The sequence below is a fragment of the Pipistrellus hanaki genome (assembly GCF_964339955.1).
Source record: "Pipistrellus hanaki genome assembly, chromosome: 1".
Taxonomy (NCBI): Eukaryota; Metazoa; Chordata; class Mammalia; order Chiroptera; family Vespertilionidae; genus Pipistrellus; species Pipistrellus hanaki.
This window is the reverse complement of record NC_140503.1, coordinates 69782085-69805283: the sequence shown is the minus strand read 5'-3', so window position 1 is coordinate 69805283 and position 23199 is coordinate 69782085. Positions and strand designations below refer to the sequence as shown.

Genomic DNA, 23199 nt, shown 5'->3' with positions numbered 1-23199 from the left:
CTAGAGCTAAAAATTCTTATTGTTGAGAGTATTCCAGATGTCCCCCTCCACCTAATTCCCACACTGCCCCCGGCCCTCACCACCCTATTGTCAGTATCCAAAGATAATGCATGTAGGCATGGCAGGTCTTTGGTTCACTTCTTCTCACCCTCATGGCCCCCTTGCCTCTGAGATTCTTCAGTCTGTTGTTTGTTTCCATTATTTTGGTTCTATTTTATTACTTGGTTTGTTTTGTTCATTGGACTCCTTTTTCTTTTACTTTGATCTTTATATTTAATTGTGGATAGATATATATTTATTGCCATTTTATTGTTCATATTTTTTATCTCTTCTCCCTCCTCTTCCTCTCCCCAACCCCCCCCCCCCCCCCCCCCTGCCCTCCTTCCTCCGCCTCTTAAGAAAGCCTTTCAACATTTCATGTGATACTGGTTTGGTGGTGGTGAACTCCTTTAGCTGCCTTTTTTTTTTTTTTTTTTTTTTTTTTTCTCTGAAGCCCTTTATCTGACTTTCAACTCTAATTGAGAGCTTTGCTGGGTAGAATAATCTCAGTTGTAGGTTCTTGCTATTCATCATTTTGTATATTTCTTGCCACTCCCTTCTGTCTGCAAAGTTTCTGTGGAGAAATCAGCTGACAGTCATATGGATGCTTTCTTGTAGGTCACTAACAGCTTTTCTGTTGCTGTTATTAAGATTCTCTCTTTGTCTTTAAACCTTGGTATTTTAATTATGATGTTTCTTGGTGTGGGCCTCTTTGGGTTTCTCTTGTTTGGGATTCTCTGTGCTTCCTGGACTTGTAAGTGTATTTTTTTTTTCAGGCAGGGGAAGTTTTCTGTCATTATTTCTTCTAATATATTTTTAATAACTTGCTCTGTCTCTCCTCCTTCAGGCACCCCCATGATGGGAATGTTGGCACCCTTGAAGTTGCCCCAGAGGCTTCTTACACTATCTTCATATTTTTGGATTTTTTAAATTTTTGCTCTTCTGATAAGTGTCAGACCATCCAGTTCCATGCCTTCATCCACTGTACCAGTCTAGATGTACTTACTTCTTTATTTCTCTAGATATAGGACTTATATTCAGCCAGATTTCAGGTGGTTCTGAATGGTGGCTGTAATTTTGATGTAGTTCTATGGGTCGGTGATATTCCACTTTTTCCTACACAGTCATCTTGGATCTGTCCTGTAAAGTTTTCTTTTTATTAATTATAAATTATAAATTATAAATGATGTTTTTATAAATTATAAATGATGTTTTATAAATTTGTAGCATTTATACTTCTGCAGGGTGCCTTGGATGTCCAAGCACAAAATATCAAAGTTTAAAATTGCACTATGATATGAGCGAAACCTCTTGTTTATGTGTTTTTTTTCTAATCCTCACTCTGGGATATTTTTTCCAATGATTTATAGAGAAAGTGGAAGGGAGAGATGGGAGGAAGGAGGGAGAGTAGAAAGAGGGAGGGAAAGAAGGAGGGAGGGGGAGAGAGAGAGAGAAACATCTATGTGAGAGAGACATCTACTGGCTGCTTCCTACATGGGCCCCAACTGGGGCCAGGGATCAAACCTGCAACCCAGTTACACATCCTTGGCTGGGAATCAAACACAGGTGAGTGGGCTGATGCTCTAACCACTGAGGCAAGCCAGGCAGGGCCCCACTTTGTTTCTTTAAATGCTTGTTACCACTGCTTTTTGAGGAGAGGTGTTATTTCTGTAGTTTTTGTAGATGAGGGTCTCGTGATGTTACAACCCCTCATTTTCTTTAGTGAGCATGGCTTTGATGTGTTGCATGCCAATAACATTGTCAGCGCTAAGAGATCTTTTTATAGAAGCTCTGCTCAGGTCTTTTTCTTGATAGCCTCTGGAAATAGCCTAGGAAAGGAAACCAAATACAATTTAAAAAAAGGGTTCCAACCTTTAATAAAAGCATCATTGACACTCACCCATTCACACTCCTTTACATAGAGTATAGTTCCTGCCCCTTTGGGTAGCTGAGGTCCACACAGCCAGGCTCTGTGGACGCCTCTTTCTGCAAATTCACTAAGGGAAGTCCTTTAAGGGCTACAATTAGATTGCCAGAGCAAGGGAATTTATAATTATTTAAATTCTGGGTTCTCAATGATGCCAAGGAGCAATATCATCTGTTGCCTGAACATTTGTTCCCTAAACATACTAAACATACACTTGGGCAAAATCAGTGTTTTGCGAGCTTTTCAAATTCTATCCAATCTTCATTAGTTACTATCTACTTCAAGCATACTGTAATGAAGTGGGCAAGTGCTGAACTTTACTGGATGGTAGGGAAGGTCAAATGACTGAAGCATCATAAAGACTGATTTCTCTTGCACGTTGATTATTGAAGAAACACATCTTATTCTAAAGTTCCACCAAGGTACCACAGACACTGTCTGTGTCAAAAGTGTCCATTTCACTTGCGAGTAATTTTGTTGTATTCTCACCAGAATTCATAAGCCACATATATCACTTCTTTATCCCATGCACTTTACCATTTCCATGAAAACACCATGTACTTTCTATAGCCAGGATTTGAAACACACACACTATACTTTCTAAATATAGGTCCCTCAGTTTAGTCACTAATATTCTGTCTAATAAACTCATGGGACTAAACTCTTAGATGAATTTGCAAACTAATTTATGAGTGGGAAGTGGATTATGTTTGTCAATATGATTAGATATACAATTATAATAAATACATGGTTAAAAGAAAGGGTAGAGGGCTACATGGAAAACCATTAACAGATTAAATGTGATTTTAAAATATTCTGAATTATGGTCACAAAAGATATCTAGAAATTTTTAATAATGAGGGATCCTGTATAAACCATAAAGCACCAGCAATAGGGTTAATAAGAACTTTAATGTGTTAACTTTAAAAAGCTTCCCATTTTCCTAATCATCGCCTCCCAGAATTTATCAACAGATGTTGGCTTAGATGACTGACAGAAAACCCCACTTAGTGATTTCACAGCCTTACCTTTGTGCTCTGTGTTCTTTCTTTGCAAAAACTTTTAACTAGAACAAGAGGGTTGTTTTCATGGACTAAGTATCGAAGGTCAAAGTAATATTTAGCATAGAGACTGGCAGGAACATCAGTATCAAAACGAATGAAATTTAAAAAATGCATTTCTATCTCAATCCTAGGGGAGGAGGAGGAGGAGACAAAACCAACACAGAACAACTTTAGTCAACCGGGCTATCTTCAAAGGTATCATTCTGAGCTACGAGGAGGAGACTGAATTTTGTTTTGAAACAAGTCAAGGTTACCCAGCTATACTAAGACTCTAACCATCAAGCAAGGTGCAGCTCTTTGAGGTCCTTCCTGCGTCCCAGCACTTGGAGTTGGGAGAATTGTGAAGAGGTGACCGCCCACCACCCCCTCTTTTGCTCTCCTGCTGCTGACTGGGGGGCTCAGAGTCCCTGGAGTGCAGCTGTGGATTCATGCTGTTGGCTCACTGACCAGGTGAGCTGTCGTGTTCAGAGGAAAGGAATGATGTGTGCTGCTTCTTGGCCCTAAAAAAACCTGCAGGCATTTCCCCCAGGCCCATCACTGGAAGGGGCTTGTGGAAGTCTAGAAGGACCAAGAAATGAAGCGGGCACATCACCAGGGCAACAGTGGATCCACAGGAAGCCACCACTACTACCTAAGGGAGCAACACTCTTGAGGCAAGAAGGCGTCATTGAGAATAAATAAGTAAATAAGCCACATTTTATGGGAAAAGAAATCCTCCCCTACCCAGTGCATGGAACGAACAGCAGAGGACAAAAGGGAAGCTTCTGCTCACCTTATCCTACTGACAGGACAGGCTGCACCTTTTCAGCTATGAAAAGCAGAACCATGGGAGATAGATGACCTGGCTGGACTAAGCCCCCGTTAGGACCTGACCTCTGATGGGCACAGAGTCAGACTCCGACCCTCTTCTCCCATGTGGGGCTGCCTCCTGCCCTGCTCAGCAGAAAAATGACAAACACCAGAACAATCCTGAGAGAGGCTTAAATTCTAACAAACCTGTTTTCTTAGTTTAAGGCTTTAATATGTTACCCACTGGACAGGTTGATGAAAGTAGATGTTCTCCTGTATGGAGAGTGGTCAGAATAAGAGCAGACAGGAGATGTTCTTATTTGTTGAATTTTAAGCCCAACAGACCCTATTTCCAAAATTGTTTTCCTATTCTTATGGCCACAAGTCTATAGACACATAAATCAGATCATGTTTTGATAATCAGTTAATCAGGATTTATTTCCTAAAATTTACTATCCCTTCTATATTTTCTCCAGTACTATCTTTTAATTGTGTAGAAATATAGCCCCTTCCTAGGATTAAGAGAGGTCTATTAATAGACCTTTAATCATGGAAGAAAGGCATGAGTATAGAATATACACCTTCTGTTTATTTGTATTTACTTATTCATTTAAAAACATATTTTATTGATTTCTGAGAGGAAGGGAGAGGGAGAGGGAGGGAGGGAGGGAGGGAGGGAGGGAGGGAGGGAGGGAGAGAGAGAGAGAGAGAGAGAGAGAGAGAGAGAGAGAGAGAGAAACATCAACGATGAGAGAGAATCATTGATCAGCTGCCTTCCATATGCCCTCCACTGGGGATCGAGAGCACAACCCGGCACGTGCCCTTGACTGGAATTAAACCCTGGACCCTTCAGTTTGCAGGCTGATGCTCTATCCACTGAACCAAACCAGTTAGGGCTTATTTTTATTTTTTTAATGGTGAGTTGGCTGAACAGCCTATCATTTACAGTCAAATTTCCTGAATACCATCTGCTCCGTTTTATTTGTGCTTCTGAGGGAAATAATAACCTAAAAACACACCTAGGTGTTGGGAAGTTTTAAGAAAAGCTGATAGACATGAATTTTCAATTTAGATGTAAAATGTGACCATTCCCAATGGTAGCCAACAGCAGGGGGACAAAACCAACGTACACTAAACACGGGTATAATGCCTTCCACCCTGCAAAGGTCATTAACAAAAGCAGCCTATTGTCCACAGAGCTCCCGCGTGCCTCTCTTCACGCACAGAAAGCACTGTTTACAACTAGCCAACCTGGCCCCTGCCCTGCCCCCACTGCCCGGGAGCTCCCAGGAGAGAGAACCCACACATCTCCCTGTGGTTCCCTGACGCTGTCCCTCTAACCAGAGCCCAGGCAGAGGAGCTGTGGGTGTTGAGAAAAGTTCAGCTGCCATCACTGGGGGCACGGATATAAAATTTCCTGCCTCCAAGGGCCCGCTTTGAAGACTGACGACAGCTTCTGCAACTTTCTACAGTGCTCCCATTTATGCCAGTCACCACTTGCTGTCCAACTGTCTGTCAAGATGGCTGCCCGCAAGGTCACTATGACTCCTCAGTTGGCACCGTTATCAAAAGGGTCGTTTTTACCAAAAGCCACTCTGCCAGCTGCTGGCCGTCTCCGTCCCTTCCCTGAGGCGCCAGTGGCCTCCCTACAGCTGTCCGTGTGCACTTGGGTGGTTCTGCAGGAGCCTCACCCAGAGTCCTGAGCAAAGGCTCCAAAACCAGGCTCTTGCCTCTGCCCCTGAGGATCTTGACCTTTCTGAGCTCTTCCACAGAGTGGAGAGGTGTGCCTTCACCTGACCCTAAGTGCCACCCACAAAGACACTCTCCCTGTCAGCAGGTGGGTGCTCTGCGAGTCTGCTGAGATCCCTCTGGGCTCATCCCGCCGACCAGCCCCAGAGCCTCCACAGCAGTCACCGAAAGCCCTCCGTGACGCTGGTGTTTCATGCACATGCCATCTCGGAGGGGCCCCTGCATTGTTAGCCTAGGCCCCCACAAGGCACGGCTGTGGTTGCTCCGTGCCCGGGAAACTCTCCCATGGGGCGGGCCCTGGGCGATGCCCAGTGAGGCTTCTCTGCTGCCTGAGAGGTAGGAGCTGCCAAAGTCATCAGACCTATTTGTAAACACGTGCAATTCTCTTAAAAGGACAGGAGAGTGCACAGAGGTCTGAAACTTTTATAGGGGCCCTGTTTTCTCCCATGGTTTTCTGAACAATGGAACATCAGATGAAAAGAAGGGAAAGACCAGTGAGATGTGTGGGTCAGACACAGGATACAATGTGTGGGTCAGCTTTAGGCTGTAACCCCTCAATAGTCTAGAGGCCCTAAGATTTAGCGTCAAACATCTATTTCAAAGCCAGTGTCTGTCCCTTAAAAACAGACTGGAACTGGGAGATGGTTTTAAGAAAGCCTTGGCCCTAGCTTGTTTGGCTCAGTGGATAGCGTGTAGGACTGCGGACTAAAGGGTTTCAGGTTTGATGCAGGCCGAGGGCACATGCCTGGGTTGCAGGCTTGATGCCCCTCCAGTAGGGGGCGTGCAGGAGGCAGCCAATCAATGATTCTCATCATTGATGTTTCTCTCTCTCTCTCTCTCTCTCTCTCTCTCTCTCTCTCTCTCTCTCTCTCTCTTCCTCTCTAAAATCAATGATAAAAGAAAGAAAGAAAGAAAGCCATGAAGGTAGTTACTGCACTGTTGTTCTGGTAGCTAGCTTGTGAAATGTTTGTCAACAGACACCAGAGAAACACATTTCAAATTACTATGCACGTTTTGCAACAATACATCAAGACCTACTAATTAATGACCAGAATGTGAATTGGTATACAAAAGGTAGATAGAAAGAAGCATGTCATTTTATGCCTATTTCAGTTCTCTGCACAATGCAACCTTTAAAAATATTTCTTAACGTGTAAGCTTTATGGGGGCACATGGGGTATGGGAAAAGGGTTAGGAGGTTTACCCAAACCTTACAAACTCACATGTCGTCGAATGTAATGATGTTATTGACGAGCTGGCAGAAGGGCACACTCCACACAGCCTGTTTGTCCCACAGCTCATAGGCAACGATAGCAGCTGCCAAAAGCAATCTTTTCCAATTAATGGGACACACATCAAAAGCTTTTATATAATGCTTAATCCTCTCCAGGTAAATCTGTAAAAATAGATCACATAAGTGCCATGAAAACAATGATTCAAAATGACAGATTTAATCCATTTTTGAAATTCCTTTTTTTTTGGTTTGTTTTGTTACTCTTCACCTGAGGATATTTTTTTCTATTGGTTTTTATTTTACTTTATTTCCCCCCCCCCCCCCATTAATTTTTAGAGAGAGTGGAAGGAAGGGAGGGGGTTGGTGGTGGAGAGAGAGAGATAGGCAGAGGGAGAAAAACATTGATATGAGACAGACACATCGATTGGTTGCCACCGCCCTTGCCTGCCTGGAGAGAAAAATGGAACCTGCCACCCAGGTAAGTGCCCTTGACCAGGAATGGAACCTGTGACCTGCTACTGAGAGGGCTGATAACCCTTGAGCCACATGGGCCAGTGTTAAAGATTTTTTATACTTAGGTTCTACAGACACTGCTCGGCCAGCCAAAGCCAGAGGCCAAGTCATAGTTGTAAACCCGACACTTCTGTTGCCCACTTTGTCCATGCGAACGTTCAAGAGTGAATGGATATGTTAGCAAAGGATTTCCCGAAGCAATGCACGGGGCTGTTATTCCCTTCCCCCTCGTGAAGGGGCATATAAAGGCCCAGGATCGATCCAAGTTGTTCGACAAACACTTGAGTGGCTACAGGTGCCACCGTCCTACCTGGCTCGCATATGTACGGTGATCTTACATAACTCTGGGACATGTAAATCCCTGGTGAAGCCGGAAACATTGCTATCTTTGCACAGTAACTAGCCCTTTTGTGGGACAAGCTGGAGATAAAAACTGGTGCCCAGGTCGCCTCCCAGAGGCTGCTGTGGGGCAGCAGGTCAGGCAGTACACACAGGTGAGCTGCAGGCTGGTCTGTGCACCTGCCCGCGTTCCTGTCTTAGTGCCTCTGGGAGGAGCGCGGCAAACAAAGGCCAGTCCTCCTCCTGCCCCTCATGCTCACATCCCCAGGGTCACTGTGGGCACAGCGGCTCTGTCTCACATAAGCTGAGGCGCACTCAGTGCTGTTGGTCTCAAGGGGGAGACAGAGCTGCCAGGCTCTGTCCCTGGGGCTCCGCTCACCCTGCCAGGCAGCGGGGGAGGCTCCTGACGCCTCTGACACGCACTCAGTATCTCCTCGCCACAGCACTGGGCGAGGCAGCAGCCACGTGGGCCATAGAGCTCAGCTGTGACTTCTTGTTACCTCAGGGCATGGCTTCAGAAGAGTGTATATGCCATTTGACACAAAGAAAAAAAGTTCAATTTACAAATATGTTTACTGTCTGAAGGTTTTTGACAACAGAGATTTGCCACACTCAACTGTGTTTTCAAAAACAAACGCCTGTTGAACAGGATGTGTTTGTTCTCAGGGAAAGGCTGTGCCCATTCCTCAAAACTCAGCTTTCGCAGCTTCTTAAGGAGCTATTTACAGACCAACTCTGCTTAATGGGAATGATGAGAGGCCCTTGTTCCACACCCACAGCCTCCTGACTTCCCGCCACCTTTCCTGGCAGACTCAGGATGTGCCATTACTCGCCATTCACCCCACGTGCCCTTCTGTGGCGGTGGAACTGAAATGTCTCTTCTCCCCGAGGCAGACCTCCCTTCAGTGAAGTGGGTCCCAGCCCACTTCTGCAGAGCGCTGTTCCCACTCCCGCCTCCTTTGGAAGAATCCTCCCCGTCTGCCCAGATGCCCCCAGTGTGACTGTGTTTGCCCAGGACCCTCCGGCCACAGCAAGTCTCTAGAATGCTTCCTCTCACCTTGCTCAGGGCCAACGCCTGATGCTGCTTCTCACCTCCCATCCCTCCTTCACCCACTTTAGTCTGCCCCTGGCGCTATCCCTCCCCTGGCACTGCCATTGCTAAGGGCATCGGAGCCTTCGCATTGCGCACCACAGCTCCTCATCCTGGCGGCCCACTCCCCGAGCCGCTCTCGTAGCACAGAGGGCACCGCCACTTGCCTCGTCGCTGGGACCAAAAGCCTCCACTTGAGCTAGCTGGCTCCAGTCTGTTAGCACTTCCTGCCTCCCCTTCTCCGTGGGAATCTGACCGCCTCCCAGTGCCCTGGCCACTTCTCACCTGGTCACTCTGCCTGACACACTTCACTGCCTCCACTCGGACCTCCAACAGCAGCCTCTTCTCCCCAAGGAGCCAGAAAAGCCTCTTTCCTTAAGAGCACGTGACCCCCAACTCAGGGTCTGCCCACAGCCTGCCAGCCTCCAGGCCCAGTAAGATGGGATCCTGCCCGTCTGTGACCTCAGCTTTTTTTCTCATTCCACTCTGACCACACAGGCCCCTCCTTGAACACAAACCCTGTGCCCATCTCAGAAGTGTGCCTTAGCCCCCCTGCCTACAACGCCAGAGCCCCTCATCCTCCTCAGCTCAGCCCAGGCACGGCCCCCATGTTTCCTCTTTAAAGAGGCTCTTCTGACCTTTCTGCCTAAAGATAAACCCCTGTGACCACCTTACCACGTCATCCTGCTTTGTCTTCTTGCTGCTTACACCACCTGATGTGCTCATCTCTATGAAAGCACTCATTAAAAAACTACCTATGTCTTCCTCTCTAGAATATAAGCTCTGTCTTAATGAATTCTGTCCTACCCGTTCTCTCTTCTAACCTCACGCAGACCTGGAAGGACTGTGAGCACAGAAGGGACACGTCCCCGGAAGTGGCTAGATGGTTGGGAAAACAAGGAGAGGAGCACCGAAGAGAAGCCCAGACAAGGGAGGGCCAGGAGAGTGTGGTCCAGCTGCTGAGTGCTGCCCAGAGCGTGCTCAGCCCAGCAGGACTCACGCGATGCCTGCTCTTTGCCATCGTTCTCTCTCCCCCACTTTTTATTCCTATGCTTTTCCTGCATGTGAACAGCCACTTTTACTTCCTCGCCTCTAGCTCAGATTCTCGCTCTAATTCCCTCTATTTAAACAATTAAGAGACCCTGCTTCTCCGCTGGATCCCAGGAGCAAAGCTTAATGTGTCCACAAAAAACTCCCCCTCTTCCAACCCAGATGCTCTCCCTCCCGTGTGACTCAGCTCTCCCCACGGAAGCTCCGCTCCTGCCTTTCCCCTGCAGGTGCTCAGTTCTCCAGAGGGAGGGCAGCTCCATGAAATGGCCTGTGTCTTGCCCGGTGCCCACTGAAGTCTCCATTCAGAAGCACAAGCGGCCTCTCCAGAGCAGTACCTGGATGCTCAATGGGGAGGCGCTGCCCTAAGTGTTCCTTCCCTCCGACCCTGCAGCAGACTTTCCCCTCAGGTTGGCTGTGGGGAGTTATAACAAATCTCACCATGTCTCACTAGCATGGCACCTATTTCCAATGACAAAACATTAACAGAGGAATTCTGTGCAGATGACGCAAAAGTCCTTACACAGCTGTAGCTTAGCTGGCAGCTAGCAAAGCCTTCCCAGGTGCTATTGGCTCTCTCCTCCTGGGCGACTGGGAGGCAGGCCCCGGAGGACAGGGGGAATGGGTTAGCACCCATCACTGAAGGAACAGAGAACCAGGGCTCCAGTTCCCAGTCAGGAGGCACAGGAGAACTGCTCGGGGAATACAGCCTGGGACTCAGCTTAGTCCTACACCCAGTCAGCTTGTCCCAAGGCCGGATGGTTTGTTACTGCGTCCATCCTGCCCGCCCAGTACACTGTGTGTGTGTGTGTGTGTGTGTGTGTGTGTGTGTGTGTGTGTGCACTGCATGCCCCTGTGTCTCCTGTGGTTTGGGGGGTGAGGTAGGGGGGAAATTGGGGGAAGAAACAGAGATCTTCCCTCATGTCTTCAATATAAATGGTTTGTGATGGAAACAGCGATGGTAACATTTTCAATCCCAAGGAATATTTAGCCCCACTGTGGGGGTTCACACTTCCTTTAATAGCTTCTCTTAGTCAAGTTCTGAGGGTCATTTCAGGAACCTACTTTGGTTTGCAAAGCAGGACCACAGCCTGTGACAGGACAGACAAGCAGCCTGTGGAAGAGCTGTCTTACCAAGGTCACAATCGCACACTCAGCGGTGAGGTGCTCAGCACTGAAAAGGTCGCAGACGAATCTGTAGATAACGTGCAGTTCAGGGTCACGAAACATGTGGGTTTTTCTGCTCAGTTTGTGCTGAAAGAGAAAAGGCAGTATAAGTGCCCAGTGAAGAACATTGGTAAGAACTCGCATGCTAGCAGCTTGCACTGTGCCCACCTGGACCTACATCACTTTGATTGAGTGACACGTCTTTTAGTCTTTGAAGTATAAACAGTGGATCTTAAACAACACTGATTCTCTACTCACCAGCCACTGGAAACAAATACAGGGACAACCTGAGTACAGTTATGTATGTCCCCCTCCCCACAGGAGTCTACCTAAATGTAAACTACTAGTTTAGGCTCACAAGGCATGTTGGTCCCCATGTCACTCTTCTCTGCAATCAGCTCTGAAAACACATGGTCACACTCCTGTTGACCCCGAGACTCTGGCTGTGCCATGCTCCACAGGGGGCACCAGCTACATGTCCCTACAAAGCCTCAGAGGGAAGTTGGAAATTTTTGTCATTTTAAATGGTTTAAAATTTTAAAAATTGTCTCAGTTTTTTTCAAAAAGTCTTAACATATCTTTTAGGTTTATTTACAGACATTTGTATTATTTGATGCTCCTAAAAATATCATTAAGAAAGATAATATTTGGGGCACATTTATCCACTTTAGCTCTCTGAATCCAAAGCTGTGGCTCAGTTCTTACTGACATGTTCCTCACATAAGACTCCTTTTGTAAAATCATTAGCTACAACATACAGTGGGGAATAAGACTGGAAAGAAGATGACTTTGACTTCAAGCCGGAGGGAGTAATTTTCTTCTAATAATTCATTTCAAAGCAGATCAGTATGAAATAAGCACCACGGTATGAGAGACAAATAGAACCTCAATAAAAATGACACTTACTTTGAAGGGGTGCTTTCTCTCATCGAAAATATCAGCGGATCTATCTCCAAGTCTATAAAACATGAATATGCAGTTAACAATTAATTCAGGGAATGTTAGGTTCTTAGTAACACATCATCTAGGAGGGAGAGGGGGTTCAGGGGGAATCTTAACTTTCAACAAAGCAGTTTTACAAAGCGTTGTCTTGGACTCTGTCAGAGGGTTTCCTGGCCTCTTTTTACTCAGTACATCAAATTCTGTGCCATGTTTTCTGCACTGAGCAGCTGGAGTTGCCTTCAAAACACTGACTCTCCCTAACAGGCAATGCTGGCAAACCAAATACATTTCCATCCCTCCAGCTCACATTGGAATACACAGGGACACAAATTTTCATGCACCAGGCCTCTAGTCATATAATAAAAAGCACTCTATAGCTTGCTCAAAAAATGCCTACAGTTACTACATAACACTGTAGTGTTGGACAAGAATGTCTTTAGAATTTTGATCCATGTGGATGTGACATTCATGTTTTTCCACTTATCATTTTCTTGTATTATATTATTATTGTGTATTTGTTTTGAATCTGTTAAAAGTTGAATTAAAAAGGTGCTTTTCTACTTCAAAAGTGACCAATCTCTCGACTGAAGTGTTCTCTGCACTAAAACACTCTGCTCATTGGAACCAGTGAGCTCTGCAGGCCACCGGGGTCGGTTCCCATCTTTCAGGAGGCCCCTGCGGCCAACACAAACATTATAGGAACATTAAGGCATTGCTTGAGTCTACTTTGACTTTGCAATGTTGGATAAAAGCAAAGAGGAGCAACACTGGCTTGTGAGCATGAAGGAAGGCCGTGGTACCACCCTGTGCTGGCAGTCAGTGTATTCTTTACTGCCACTTGCATTTGGAAAATAATTCTGCCTTACTTTAGGATATCCTTGACAAAAAGCAATAGTAGTATGAAATGTTGATCCTGTTTTCACATTCTCACTAGGGGGAGAGTATGCTTGAAGCACTTCTGCATACTGAAATTTGGTTGTGTTAAGGAAAAGCGCTTGTGTGTTAGTTGTGAGCAGAAAAAGCCACTTTTCCCTTAGAATTACATCTTATTTTGAGAATACAACTGCCATTCTCTCAAAAGTAAAAAGGGAGCCTGTCACTTCAAGAAAAAATAAATTGGGTATTTATCTTCAATGACACAATTCAAGCTATATAACAAAAAAAAAATCAAGATTTTGTAAAACATGTAATTCTTTTTTAATATTGTCTTGTGCATTATATCCTATTGTGGGCAAGACAATCTGCCACCTCAAAGGTTATCTAGCTCAGAATTTCAGTAATGCTATAAAAACTCTTTAAACATACAATGGACTTACTTCTTTTATATATATATATATATATATATATATATATATATATATATATATATATAATTGATTTTGTACAGAGAGAAAGGGAGAGAGATAGAGAGTTAGAAACATTGATGAGAGAGAGTCATTGATCAGCTGCCTCTTGCACACCCTCTACTGGGGATATGCCCGCAACCAAGGTACATGCCCTTGACCGGAATCGAACCTGGGACCTTTCAGTCCCCAAGTTGACGCTCTATCCATTGAGCCAAACCGGTTTTGGCTGGACTTACTTCTTAAATCTCAATTTTAATTTCCAGTAGAATATCCATATAACCTACATAAACAAGTACTCTTTGGGATCCTCAATAACTCAACCGTTATGGGTCTTCAGACATAAACAAATAATTCACTTCAATCCTATATAAGCATAATATGCAAATTGACTGAACAGTGGGATGACTGGTTGGCAGGGGTGGAGTCAGCGAGCAGGTGGCGCCAGGCCAACCAAGGTGTGTGCCAGCTGGCAGATGCAGGGGACGGTGATAGGGTGGGGGGGGGGGGTGGCAGCGCCATCCCCTGATCGCCTGCCTCGTCACCTCCTGCAGAGAGAGGCTACTGGCAACCACAGGGGGGTGATTTGGGGCAGGGCCAGCTGCTCGCTGTCCCCAGATTGACCTGCTGGGGTCACCTCCAGCAGAGGGAGGCCAGACTGTAGCTTAGGCCTGTGGGGAGGAGGTTTAAGACAGCAGTTGGGTATCTCCAAAGGGCTCCCAGACTGCGAGAAAGCACAGGCCGTACTGAGGGACACCCCCTAATGCAAGAATTTTCATGCACCACGCCTCTAGTCATATAATAAAAAGCACTCTGTAGCTTGCTCAAAAAATGTCTACAGTTACTACATAACACTCAACTTGCTATATTATTCTAGTACATTTATTAGCTAGAATAACAATAGTGGTTTTACAACTCACCTGTACTTGATGTTGTTATATATGGCCATACTCACGCTGTGGAAGAAAAAAAAATTGTAACAATTGATTTTATTATGTTAGGTTTGATGACAATTTTTAATGGGTCAGGGGGAGCGGGAAGACCATCCCAGCTGCCCAGTGGCCTTGAAATCCTCATTCTCATTTGTATCATATAAAGGGACTTTTAGCTATTTTGCTTTCAGCACAAATAGGTGAACCAAAATGCTAGGTAACATGCTGTTAGAAGGCACCTGTCGGTTGATTATTATGATACAGGGTGGAGCCAAAGCAGGTGTACAGTTGTTTGTATGGAAAATGATATAGTAACTAATATATAATATTACAAGAATCAACTGTTTCACATACTCGCAGCTGTACACCTTCTTTGGCCCCACCCTGTACATATTAGTACACACTCCCCCATCACTTTCCCTTGTAGCCATACAGAACCTTTCTTCCTGTACATGTTATATGTATTTGTGCCCGTGGTTAAATTTAAGCCATACAGTTGTTGTGCTTTTAAAAAAGCCGTTAGGCCCTGAGTTTCAGGAGACTTAGTTCACTATCCACCTACCTGCCCATTTTCCATTATTTTCCTAAAAGTAAATAAAATGCTCTGTACTAAAAAAAAAGTTTAACATCACTTTTACATAATTATTAGGAAGTCGAGTGGCGAGTGTAAGAGCCCACAACATCAGTAGGTCTAGCTATCCTGACACAAGCAATGCCAACAACACAGCACAATGCTTCACAGTGTAATATTAATAACACTTATTTCCTAATTAGATTACATGAAATATTCATGATCAGATGCAAGTCCTCAGATCCTGTGTAAGTGACTGGATTTTTAGATCATTCACAGGAGTGGTGTCATAGGCAACAAAGGGGTCCTCATAGTTAAGAGATAAGCTTCTTCCCTTTGCCCTCCGTGTCTAAAAGGAGCTCAAGTTCCCTGAGAGAAGGTAAACCTGAATGTCGTAACTGGGTCTGTGGAATAGGAGTCGCTGTAAAAAGGCCTGTAACACTGGGAGCATCCAAGAGGGATACCTCTATTGGGCTTCGAACAGCTTCATCTTCAAACTGACTTTAAAGTCACAGAATTCCAACCACAGAAGCGGAGAAGGACCACTGAACCTTAGGTGACATTTAATCCAACAGCCCATTTTACATGTAAGAAACTGAGGCTGAAACTTACTTGCTCCAGGTCCTGCCCACAGCGAGGAGTCCCTCTCTCCTCCGCTCTAACCAGGCAGAGGCCCCGAGCTTGGCTGTTCCCTGAGGTCCCCTGAGGAGCTGGAGACACTGCCCACCTCCACCTAGAGATGTGCAGCCTGCTCTGGCGTTGGGAAGACCCGGGCGGTTTATAGAGCTCCCAGGAGCTGCAATGTGCTCCAGAGTTGGAAACACAGGACTTAGGGTAAGAGCAGATCCACCCTGGATGCTTTTGCCCAGGTGATCATGCCTCACAGTTTTCCTCGACTTGTCAAAGGTTGTGACATTGAGACTGTGTTGGGATAGTGGCGGTGAAATGCATGTACTTAGAGACATTGTTTTGAAATAAATTGCATAAGTGATCCTAGTAAAAACTGCACCCAATTGAGAACAACGTACCATGATGAACATTTTTCAAAATCATTCCTAACATTCAATTAGCTCTATTAATTTTCTCAGTAAACCATTATTTCACCAATAGTGCATGTATTGATGACCATTTAAAAAAATGTAAAAACAGGAAATTGAAATTTACTGTACTTCCAAAATTATACTAATTTGGAGAAAGAAGCATGAAACCTACTTGTCTGAGCAAGGCTAACCTTTAAAACTACTTTTTAATTATTCTGTAACATCAGAGAATTTTGAATTCAAAAGAGGCTACAGAATGCAACCATAGTTGAGTGTTTATCTTTTTTTTGGATTTAGTGTCTTGGCTGAATAAAAACATTCAGTGATTACTCAAAAGGTCCCAAAGCTCAGGAGTTTAGAGAGAGATGGGGGTCAATTTTTGCTGAAACACAATTTGTTGTAAGTGTGAGAAGAAAGTTATAGTATTATAATTGTTAACTTGCTATTTTTAATTAAAGTAAAAGTTACTAATAATTTAAGTAGCAAAAAAGTGGTACATTATAAAAATTACATTTTAAAGCTAATTATGAGTTTAAGGCTGAAAAATACAACTAAAGTTAATATATTAATTCTGTCAGGGAGCATTTCCCAAAATGTGCTCTGGAAAATCCAGAGACACTGATACTGTGTTTGGACAACCCCCATGGGAGCCAGGAAGCTTGTCAGTACATGTATTTTCTCTCTTAAACAAGCTTACAAGTTTCATCTTAGGATGTTTTAAAAGTTCATCTCCAATGGTAGACTATGGGGAAATTAATAAATACTTTTCATCAGCATAACACTGTTGATGGTTGCTTAAATATAAACCTGTCTATGGCTATGTTTCCAAAACATTACCTATTTCAAAATTTTTCTTGGTGATTTATATATATATATGGATTGATGTAGTGTCTTGAAGATATATATGTATATTTATACGTATATATATAATTAAATTTTATGTATCTATTAAAAATTCAGGTGAACAAATTTTACCCACATAGGAATTATCTTGAAAAGTTGTTCTTTAACACTGATGTGATACATCCCACTTTGGGGGGTAGGAAAAGTAAATTTCCACACAGAAATAGTGTAGACACAATGTATGATGGGAAAAATCTGCTAAAAATCCAATTAACTTTTAATGCCGATACACTCTGGTGCCAGTTGGGGGGCAAGCTGTTCCTTTTCCCAGGAGTAGCTTCCAAAGTGTGGTGCACTGTTCTGTGCCCATGTCTCATAAAGAAATACTTTCATCTTATAGATCTTCCAAATCAAGAGGAAAATGGTGCCTCAAGCTTCTCTTCCTACCAAAAGAAAAACTTTTTAACAGAAACACCCCACAAAAAGCAGCTCTCCTTTTTTATTATGGTCAACAATGTCTTAAAAACAGAAATGCATCAGGAAATGTCAGTGCTTTTGGGGGGATTTCTTATTTGCTAACTGCCTTTTCCTTCTTCCATTCACTCTAAGAATAAAGTGGTCTGTCACTCAGCCTGTGGCATCCTGGTTGTACTCACGCTTGGAGGACGAAGCTGAAATCCGGCTTGCTCACTGTGTTATCATAGAGAAAGACCGTGGGGAAAGACCTATAGCGCTTCATAAGGTGCCCTGGAAAGTCCTACCGAAGAGGGAAAGACAAGAAAATGTCACAGTACGTATGTTCAACCTATAATAGTGTGTGTTTTTTCTCTCGGTTAAAATGTCAAACAAGTAAGCATTTCTTACAGTCCATGAACTGCTTGAGTGTGGTATCATGTGAGGCCCTATGGTGAGTCCAGTATATAGTCTACCTTCCACAGGGGAGATGTGAGGAATGGCTTATAAAATGCTGCCTTTGATAAGTACCTATAATCAAACCTGGCAAACCCCTGTTATAAACCCCCATTATAATAGTGTAAAATGATTAGAATTAGACTTCAGGGTTATTGTTGTTTTTCTTAAGTGATGAAAAGAAGCTGAGATTTTATATTTCTACCATTCGTTTACTATAATTAAATGCAATGCATTATATAATGATAAATCAAGACCACTTCATTGCAGTAAATGAAAGCCAATCATAAGTTCAGGAGACAGAGAGACACACAAGCATGTTTGGTCAGAAGTGTGCATGTGCCAGGGCTGCCCATTTGCCAAAAAGCTGGAGGCCACAGGTCTCTCTGAGGCTCACTTTCCCAAAAAACAGATAAAACAACTTTCAGAAGTCAACTCACACTTCACGTTTAAGGAAGACTATCATTACACTACTCAAGTGAGAACCTCAGAGAGTAGTTTCCATTCATTTCTAATGTTAGTTCTGTTCCGTTGGCCATCTGACACTCACCTCCATCTGCCTCACTCAGGCTGTGCTCTCTGCTTACAAGGCCTCTTCTTCCTTGTCCAGCAAGCTTCCCTCCTCCCCGTCTACCTCCAGGATACTCTCACCAGCAGCCACACCACCCAACTTCTCCCCTGCACACTCCCACAGCTGAGTGGCCCCTTGTCACATGGCATCAGCTGCTGACAGGGTGTCTCTCCCATAGAAACTAAGCTTCTCCAGGGAAGGGAGGACTCTGACTCCTCTCCTGCCTCTAGCCGCTGAGCACAGAACCTGGGACAAAGCGGCAGTGTGAGTGCTTGACAAGTTCTTTACATCGTTTACATCTGGGCGTACATCTCACTGCAGATACAACGTAGAATTCATCTGCTGTGGTACTGGAGAGGTGACGAGAAAAGGTCTGAGGACCTTTGGAGAACAAACTATCCTTACCACACTTTAGAAGTACCCATTTATTGGAGAAGTACCCATTGATTTGTCAAGAGCCCAACAATTCAGCAATAATCAAATACTGACACAGCCGGAACTATGTTTTGACAATCCTCTTCCTGAAATTCATGCCTATGACTAATCACTGTAAATAATTTAAATAGTCTTGTTTTTAAATATCAGAAAACACCAATAACTTTAACATGCTTGGTTTTGTTGTTTTTTTAAAACTAATTCAGATGCACCAGTCTTCCTCATTTCATAGAAAGTAGTTTTGTTCATGCTGTCATACTTTCCCATCAGCACTCCCCACAAATGTACAAGATATGAGGCTGGGGAATAATCTACTTGATGCCTTTTAAAATACAGAGCATTTTAACATTTCCAGTAACCTATAATCAGAAAGATCCATATTTATTGTATAAAACACCATTTTGCTTGTTTCAATAGTTTCACTGCAAAGCCACCTTTTCCTTATTAATCTGAAATTCCAAATGGTATATTTGTGCAAAGTTTAAGCATTTGGAGTAATAAATTCTCCTTCAAGCTAGAATAATCAATATTGAGAAAACCTACAAAAAGATGCTCATGCTAATTTTTTTAGAAATCATGGCAGACTACTTTTATATCAAACTAAGGATTTCTTTTTTTAAAAAAATATATTTTATTGATTTTTTACAGAGAGGAAGGGAGAGAGATAGAGAGCTAGAAACATCGATGAGAGAGAAACATCGACCAGCTGCCTCCTGCACACCCCCCACCGGGGATGTGCCCGCAACCAATGTACATGCCCCTGACCGGAATCGAACCTGGGACCTTTCAGTCAGCAGACCGACGCTCTACCACTGAGCCAAACCAGCTTCGGCCAAACTAAGGATTTCTTACTTAACATTTCAACTGTTTACTTACATCATCGTTCTCCATGTCTTGTTCTAAGAATAAAAAAAAGTTAACTGATCAGTTCTGATACAAATGCCACAGAAAAATAACAGTAGCTGATTATCTAACAGACTACAGCATACAAAATGAGGCAAAATGTTATTCCATTTTCAATAATTTCAAACAAAATTTACAATTTGAAATACCTGGAAAGATGAACCACCTAAAGTAAAATCTAAAAACTTAGAATTTTTTTTTACTTTTTGACCCAACATATCACCTATATTAGGTAGAAATGAAAGACTCTCCATGTACAGAAGAAAAGGCAAAGCAAATTAGACCAGGTGAGAAACGTAGCTAATGAAAAAGTGTAGCTGGTGCATATCTGAACCTCTACCCAGTAGTGGCGTCTGCTGTACAGTTATACCCACCTCACTTGAACCACCAGGATTTAACAGTTGACGCTCTGAGAACCAGTTTCTGGCCAGGCACTAGTCCCCAGGCTCATGAGCTTCCCTGGAAATGTTCTGAATCACTTATTTGTAATCAACTAAAATCCCTCACTAAAAATCAATGGGTCTTTGCTCAATTGGAAAGTAACCTATTCGAATGTATATTTTAAAATGAGTGTGCTGCCCTAGCCGGTTTGGCTCAGTGGATAGAGCATTGGCCTGCATCCTGCGTTTCTCTCACCTTGGTGTTTCTGTCCATCTCTCTCTTCCACTCTCTTTCTTAAAAAAATAAAAAATAAAAAAAATAAAAGTGTGCTAACTTGACACAGGCTGGTGTTGCTCTGTTTTTTTGGCATCATCCCATGCACTAAAAGATTGCCCATTCCATTTCCTGGTCAAGGGAACATGCCTGTGTTTTGGGCTTGATCCCTGGTAGGAGGAAGTGTGCAAAATGCTACAGATCGATGTTACTCTCTCATCAATGTTTCTCTCTTGCTCTCCCTCTATCTCTCTTCAAAAATCAATAAACTATTCTTTTAAAAATATCTAAAAAATAAAACAATTATGCTAACCTAATTGTCTATGTCTACAGCACACAATATCATTTTGCTCTCACAAAGGCCGGAAGAAGAATAAAGGCTCTGAATAGGGTCTTGTACCGTTTCCCACACTGCCCCCTATGGTCTGGGATGGGCACCACAGAAACAGTCCCTTATGAGGGAAGAGAGGGCCATGGTGTAGCTTTTCCTTTACTGTCTCCACTCTACTGTGAGTCACTCAGGGCTCTGGAAGAAACTGAGAAATACAGTGATCCTAACCACAAGCGATCGGCTTAAAACAAGAAAAATACACACACACCTCATGAACACGTGGATAGGACACCCCATGCTTTATTGTGCTGCACTCCTTCAAATATAATGCAACCCTCATTCCTTGTACTTCTGCTGTCATAATCAACTGAAACACCTGGCCACGTGTGGCTTTTCCAGCAAGTAAACTCAATTGAACAAAGCATTGAGGAAAGTAAGCAGGCAAGCAGGAGTGACAAAATCTTACCTTGCTGCTTAGGTAGTAAAGAGGGAAAAACATCTGGACACAAGAGGGGAAGAAACAGGGGTGGGGAGAGCAGGTGCCCATCCCTAGGAAAGCTGGCTCCAGCTGGAAGGAGCCCAAGGCAGGGAGTCCCTCCCAGGGGACTCTGGGGACAGCGGAGACAAGAGGGACACCAAAGAGCAGATGGCATTTGCTGCTTCTTACCTTGGTCCATCACTGGGTCGCTGATGTTCTGCCGGTTGTAGCCCCTGAGGGCTAAGGAATTCAACCTCCCAGACTCCATCTTCTCAGACTCGGGGGTAGCAGGCACTGTTTCCACTGCCCCTGTGTCCTCAGAAGCCTCTCCATGAACCATAGACTCACACTTTAACTTAACTTGCTTGGAGCTCCCACTCAGCTTGGGGCTGGCCCTGGGACTGGGACTGGGCCTCAGGCAGCAAGTCAGCGTGTTTCCCATGGCTCACCTCCACTCCTCTCTGCTACTGCTGGTTCACTCACACCCCACTCCCCTCCCCCCACCCCACAGCCCTCAGCAGTCCCTCCCCCCAAGTAAGGCTAGGCCTGCAGGCAGCCCCAAGGCTTCACCGCACAAGCATGTAGATCTCACTCACTGTTTGCTCAGCCTCTGGGATGCCAGGCCCCAGGTGGGGCTCAGGGCCCAGCCACCGCCCCCCCCCGAAGCTGCACCTCTTTGGTCGACTCTTGTGAGGACAGCAACCAACACGACTTGTTGAAATCGGACAGGGATCAGACAAGCGCTGAGAGCTACAACCACAGTGGGAAGAGAGCACAGCCAAAGCTCCTTCTCCTTCCACAGTTGCTTCTCAACTGAAGTCTGGGCTCCTGGCTGCTGCCAGCCAATCAGAACACATTCCGCAGTTACCTGGATACAATGGACCAATCACACTGAGAGTTCCACCATGCTGGAACCCACGAAGAAGGCAGGGATTTAAAATAATTTCCCCAGACTTGGGTTTCCATTCATTGCATCCTGGAGCTCTCCATTCCCAAGGGAAGTGCAGTGGGCATTTGCTAGTGCAAGCAGGCCAGTGTCATTAGCTGCGGGGTTTCACCAGGTCTGAAGCTGACTCATTGATGTATTGCTCTCTGGATTTAGTTACACCTTCATTGTTGACCATTTTTGTAACTAAATTCTCCTTCTCTGTCTACATGTTAGTTTTTGCCTGCACCTTGCCCAGGTCCTACTCTCAATAAAGAGCTATGACTGTGTGTCTGAAATGGGGACTCAAGGAAACATCACCCCTCTCCTTCATCTTAAGTTAAATACTAACCAATTCATCCATCCCAGCTCAGAAACACAGGGTTTCACCAATGTGCTTCCCCCGCCCCCCCCTCATGGTTTTCTCTCTTATGGCAGGATTTTCCAGATTTGCCTTTTCCTCAACAACAATGCTTAAAGCACAACTGTCACATTCAAAGTTGAGAACCACAAAGAGGTATACCACAATCCAAGTTTGATGAAGAGTATGGTAATGATAGTTAACATTTGACAAGCACTTATCATATGTCCAACCCCTTTTCAAGAGAGGTATTTATTTAAATGTCCAAAACAATCCCCAGTTTATAGATTTTACAGAAGAAATTGAGACCCAGCACTTTCAAGTGAACATGATTATTCAAAACAAGGCCAGGATTTAATCCCATATCCTGTAGTCCCCGCAGGCACTCTCTCATGCTTATCAGAAAAGAATGGCAGAAGTAAAACATGGGAGGTAGTGACATTATGTCAGGAAATTGTTAAGGAAGAAGAATATTTTTTGTTGTGTATTTTTACAATAAATATATTTCCCTTCATTTAACATTAAGTCTCGTCTATGTGCTAGACACTGTATGTGTGAAACACTTGGGCCCCAGTGAGGGCCCAAGTGTTTCACACATACAGTGTGAAAGAAACGTTTTTCATGAACACAAAGAGAGAACCAGTTCCACAGGAATTGTCCTATGCAGTTGGATATTAGCTCCCTTTCAGGAGAACTTTCTTTTCTTCTTCTTCTTCTTCTTCTTCTTCTTCTTCTTCTTCTTCTTCTTCTTCTTTTTTTTTTAATAAATCTTTATTGTTCAAATTATTACAATTGTTCCTCTTTTCCCCCCTCCATTGCTCCCCTCCTCCCCCACCCCCTTCTGTCCTCATCCACAGGTGTACAATTTTTGTTCAGTCTCTTCCTGCACCCCCACTCCTCTTTTCCCTGAGAATCATCAGTCCACTCCCTTTCTATACCTCTGATTCTAGTATATTCACCAGTTAATACTGTTCATCAGATATTTTAATTCCCATGGTTTTTA

At 44.1% G+C, this 23199-nt stretch overlaps 1 protein-coding gene across 1 annotated transcript; it reads right to left on the bottom strand.

Annotated features, from left to right (window-relative positions):
• Window positions 1-1739: 1739 nt before the first annotated feature.
• LOC311620460 (cyclin-Y-like protein 1) lies at window positions 1740-21250 on the bottom strand (the record flags this gene model as incomplete). The annotated part of the gene is made up of 8 exons (XM_084879893.1): window positions 1740-1868; window positions 2995-3157; window positions 6792-6964; window positions 10926-11045; window positions 11865-11916; window positions 17286-17386; window positions 19421-19443; window positions 21100-21250. The coding sequence occupies 8 exons, from the start codon at window positions 21248-21250 to the stop codon at window positions 1740-1742; spliced, it is 912 nt and encodes a 303-aa protein (XP_084736019.1).
• Between the last annotated feature and the right edge of the window lie 1949 nt (window positions 21251-23199).